This window comes from Triticum dicoccoides, chromosome 5B, assembly GCF_002162155.2.
Source record: "Triticum dicoccoides isolate Atlit2015 ecotype Zavitan chromosome 5B, WEW_v2.0, whole genome shotgun sequence".
NCBI classification, from domain to species: domain Eukaryota; kingdom Viridiplantae; phylum Streptophyta; class Magnoliopsida; order Poales; family Poaceae; genus Triticum; species Triticum dicoccoides.
Window position 1 is genome coordinate 224,189,049 of NC_041389.1, and position 5,173 is coordinate 224,194,221.

The 5,173-nt window shown below is 47.2% G+C and overlaps 1 protein-coding gene across 1 annotated transcript in view; it reads right to left on the reverse strand.

The window, feature by feature from the left end:
• LOC119308144 (probable L-ascorbate peroxidase 6, chloroplastic/mitochondrial) overlaps positions 1–2,736 on the reverse strand; it is a 10,153-nt gene extending 7,417 nt beyond the window's left edge. The window contains exons 1-5 of the mRNA XM_037584264.1: positions 2,387–2,736; positions 2,175–2,291; positions 1,732–1,852; positions 1,556–1,656; positions 1,112–1,199 (exon numbers count right to left, since the gene is read on the reverse strand). Coding sequence (XP_037440161.1) covers positions 1,112–1,199; positions 1,556–1,656; positions 1,732–1,852; positions 2,175–2,291; positions 2,387–2,470 — 511 coding nt within the window. The 5' untranslated portion in view covers positions 2,471–2,736. The remainder of the gene's footprint in view (positions 1–1,111; positions 1,200–1,555; positions 1,657–1,731; positions 1,853–2,174; positions 2,292–2,386) is intronic.
• Positions 2,737–5,173: the final 2,437 nt, after the last annotated feature.

A 5,173-nucleotide genomic window follows, 5' to 3' on the forward strand; every position in this document is an offset into this window, starting at 1 on the left:
CCACACACACACTTTGTCCTCATTTGCCCAGGCGGACAGCCCAGAGAGGGAGGGAGGGAGAGAGACAGAGAGACCCCCAAATCGTCCCTATATGTCCAGGCTGTCCGGCACCCTCAAACCCAGCTGATATGTGGGGACGGTGTCCGGGTAGCCCTCCACGTCGGATCCGGCCCACCCCCACCAATCATATTCATGTGTCTGGACAATTTAAGTGGACACGGCTGCGAGCACACACAAATTAAGGGCGTGGAGCAGACACTGTCCGGACATGTCCGTGCAAAAATAGGGGGTCAAATTAGCCCAGCCCGGCTGGAGATGCTATTACTGAAATTAATATGGTGCATCAAAGTACATTTTGCAGATAAAATAAATATACATTTAAATACAGGTGATATCCTAAGGAAGCATGTCGGCCTGATGGCCAGAGCTAACTCCGTCGCATTGCATGTGGTAGCCCATAAATCAATATTCAACAGTGTGGAGAAACAAAATCAAGTGTTCAGTTCATGTTTTAATGAATGCATGTTTTAGTTAAACAGAGCAGATAACCAAGCATTCAAATACATGTGACATCCTCAGGAGGCATGTTTGCGTGAAGCAGATTACGTCCATGAGACAGTTCTGTCCTTTGCAGGTGGTAGCTCATAAGTTTATGTCAAACAGGTAAATAAATAGAATCAAAAACTGAGTTGATTTTCAATACGTGCATGTTTTAGTTAAATATACCCCCCTTCGCAAGAATTATGAAGTTCGACTGTATACTCTACCACTCTCATCAAAGTTCAGTTATAATACTAATATATTAAGAACCTAGAATAGACAAGTAGCACGTGCAAACACACGTAAGAGCTTCATTTGGTTTGTTAAAGTTTTGATGATTTGATCAGTAAACTGAAATATCTGCAGCAATCAACAGATAACCATTCAAGTTTACCAGATAATCGTTTATTGCTCCCATCACTGAGAAATTGTTGCTACATGCTGCAAAGATCTATATCATGCAAAACTAAAGGTGCAGTATAATATTCGAGCTCTAGACAAAGACGGTAAGATCAGAAATAAGCTAAATCGACATACACAGTAAGCTGGGCCATGGATACTAATTACTAACCAGGGAGTCTCCCCTCTGGTGGGCACTGTTCAGGGGCAGAAACATCAACCCTTCCATAGATCATGGGGATTTTGGGGCCACCGGCTTCCTGAAAAATGACAAAATCAAATCAGTCACATCATTGCTAATCTAAGAGTACTCCCTCCGTTTTTATTTACTCTGCATATTAGTGTTGACTGAAGTCAAACTTTCTAAAGTTTGACCAAGTTTATAGAAAAGAATACAAATACTTACCATAACAAATCTATATGGTGTGGAAGTATATTCAACAATGAATCTAATGGTGTTGATTTGTTATTGTATATGTTAATATTTTTGTCTACAAACTTTGTCAAAGTTTATAAAGCTTGACTTTGACCAAAGCTAATATGCGGAGTAAATAAAAACGGAGGGAGTACTTTTTTGGAATGATCATCATTGATAGGTTGAATTGCCACAAAGTACCTCAACGGCTGTAGCACTGGCAAGCTGAAACAGATCCGCATAAGTAACACATGCATATTTGTCCTTGATGGCTTGAATAAGTTTCAAAGCATTCACAAGACCTGCAGTAGAACTAGTTTTAAAAAACAGCCCTAGTTGTATGAAACAAAAGAGAACCTGTGGAGGAGAAGCGCTACCAGCATTAGCCGCATGCTTTAACTCAATTTCAAACCTCAAGCTACCATTAGCTCCACCACACTTGGGCCACTCACTAATGTTCTTATCATAAGTACCAGCGTCATGCCAACCCAAGCGAACCTGAAACCAGAAGCGGTTCAGCAGACAAGTCACAAAGAGGCATTTGTAGGCTGCATCAGCTAATGTTGGGCCAAGCAGATGCAACACCAGGAACTGTGCAGTGTGCAAATTTTAAAACTTGCGTGTGTGACAGGTTGCAGACAGGTGCACTTACAGCACTCGTCACAACATAATAAAGCAGTGTCAGTCCCTAGACTACATAAGGATCAAGTATTGTTAAATTCAGAATTTATTGGCTGTGCAGGAGATAATCTAAAGCCCAACACGGGCATTCCTCTGTTGGAACTCGAAAACACGGTATCCAAGGTCGTGTATACGATACCAGGATGGGATGGCAGGACTTCTCCTTCAGCAGCTGCTTGACGTCCTCCCGCGCGCCCCTCAGCTCAGCCACCGCGTCCCCGGCCGCCGCCGAGCTAGCCTGACGCCGCCCGAGCTCCTTCGAGGAGGGAAGTCAGACAAGGGGCCACCACGAAATCAGGAACCGACGCGTCGGCGCTGAGTAATGGACGAGGGCGGGAGCTGTGCGTATACCTGCGATACGAGGAGGAGGCCCCGCAGAGGGTGGAGGGGAGACCCACCAGAGATCCCGCGGCGGAGGAGGTGGTGGACGGCCATGTCGGCTTCGGCGGCGGGGGGAGGAGGGTTTAGGGGTGATTCCTTCGTCCGCGTGTTTGGGGAAAAATGGACAACAAGAAATATAATTCCGAGCAATGCGACCTACTTCCTCCGTTCGGAATTACTTGTCTCGGAAATGGATGTATCTAGAACTAAAATACGTCTAAATACATTCATTTCTACGACAAATAATTCCGAACGAAGGGAGTACCTCCAAGTCATACTCCCTCATTTCCGGTTTACATGGCTTAATTCAAAAATCTCAAAGGTAGATGGTGAGTGGTGGAATATTTTTTGTAGTTTGCAAAAGCATCTAATTAATGCTCTTGTTTTTCTCAAAAAATTATGTTTATCAATGCATTAATTGCAATGCATGCATGCATAAAGTACATGCATTGGTCAATTTTCTCTTAATACTTGCATGCAATGATTTAATGCACCTTATAATCTGAACATGTGATGAGAAACAACCAAATTGAGCCTTATAAATGGAACACCAAAATTTTGAGATAAGGCCTATAAACCGGAAAGGAGGGAGTACGTAGTTAGTTCTACGTGCTGATGTGGCCCAAACCAATTGGGCCAGGATTATACCTGGCCATAACTCGGGCCGGGCCGGGTTTCGCCATGGCCATCGATGCATCACCGGCGCCTTCGCAGCCCTCGCCGACAGCGTCGTCCACGCTAACTGTCTCGCCATCCTTCATGATCTACGCATCACGCCCATGTCGTTCGTGGCCCTCGCCGTTGTCAGTTGCAATACTCGCCATTGTAGCTCACCTCGCCGTCTCTGGTGCAGCCTCGCCGGCCCCGCACAAAAACGAGCAACCACCACCGTCCCAGCAAATAACTCTGCCAGCTGCAGCAAAAATCGCCGCCGGTCCGAGCAAAAACAAGTTGCCGGTCGCAGCTTTTTCTCCGTCGCCGGTGGGTCGTAGTAGCAAACAGCAACGCAGTTGTAACAAAAAACAACGTAATTGTAGCAAAAAAACAGATGCCGGTGGTGCGTGGTAGCAAAAGAAAATGCCGGTTGTAGCAATAGCTGACGTGGTTGTAGCAAAAAATCGACGTCGGCGATGCGTTGTAACAGAAGGAGACGCTGGTTGTAGCAGGTTGCTACGCCGGTTGTAGCATCATGTGCGGTGCTTATAGCAGGGCATTGCTCGTCGGAGCAACGCCGCCGTCCTCGAACTGCCGACGCCGGTGGGTCGTAGTAGCAAAATGAAATGCCGCTTGTAGCAAAAGTCAGCATGGTTGTAGCAAAAAAATCGACGCCCGCAATGCGTCGTAGCAGAACGAGACGCCGATTGTAGCATCCACGCACGGGGCTGTAGCAGGGCAGTGCTGGTCGGAGTAGCCCCGCCGTCCTCGCACTACAGCTCATAGCAGGTCGCGTCCGCGCGCACTCGCCTGGCTGACTAGCCCTCCCCCTCCTTGCAGCATCAGGTTGCTGGGAAAGAGATGCGTGGGGAAAGGCGGAGGCGGCGGCATACTCCATGGTGGGGCAAGACCGCAAGGATGGGCATGGGAGCTGGTGGACCGAGAGGGTCATCCATGGTTGCATCGTGTGGAGGTGGGAGACGGCATGTGCAGGAGGGGAACAAATGGACGAGCTGAGAGAGGAAGGGATAAAACGAACGAGACGGCTGAGAGAGGAAGGGATAAGACAAAGAGACGAAACGTGAACTAAAGGATGCGTCAGATCCAATGCGTCTCGTGTGACCGGTGCTGGCTTCGGTCGGACTGCCGTCGGGAAACGTTTCCCTTTGATGTCTCCTCCTCCATAGCACAAACCAACAAACTCCAACACGTCCCTCGGAGGGAAAAAAAGAGCGAACCGAGTATAAGAGCATGTTCAATAGATGATGTAGATATATAAACAACTAATTTTACATCACTTAGGTGCTACCACAGATGATGTAGTAGATATAAAAAGTTACTTGAGTTTTGCTTTAGATGTAAAATAGGGCATTTAGTGATGCAAATTTGCATCACTAGCCGTGCCGAGCAAAACACAGCTGGTCGCTCGCGCACCCCAGTTGTCGCGTTGAAACTTCCCGCACCGCGGCCGCTCCTCCATCCGCCTGCTGTTGTCGGCAATTTTGCCCCGGTCATCAGCCGTCGACGCTTGTCCATCCATCCGTGACCCCGCCGCGACCCTGTTGCCCAACCCCACCACCGGCTGCGCCATCGGAGGCCTCGCCAATGCACCGATTTGGATCCGCCACCAGTGTCATTTCTTCGGCCGATTCTTTAGGCAGGGGAGGAATTGAGCAGAAGATCACTGCCGCATTGCGCATGATGTCCTATGGTGTTCTGAGAGATTACATTGATAATAATTTGGAGAGCACTTCTATCTTTTATGTGAAACAATTTGCAAAGACTATGGTAGAAGTGTTTGGTCTAGAGTACTTGAGATCACCAATGCTCAGGACACTCATATGCTTTTGGAGATGAACAAAGGCAGTGGGTTTCCAAGTATGCTTGGGTTTATTAATTGCATGAACTAGAAGTGAAAGAATTATCCCACAACATGGCATGGATAGTTCAAAAGACGCAACAAGAATGTCACCATCATTCTTGAGGTCTTGGACGATAGGGAGACATGGATTTTGCATGCATATTTTGGGATGCATGGATTTTGAAATATCATCAATGTGCTCAATCAATCATCTCTTTTTGCGAAGTTAGCCAATGGAGAAG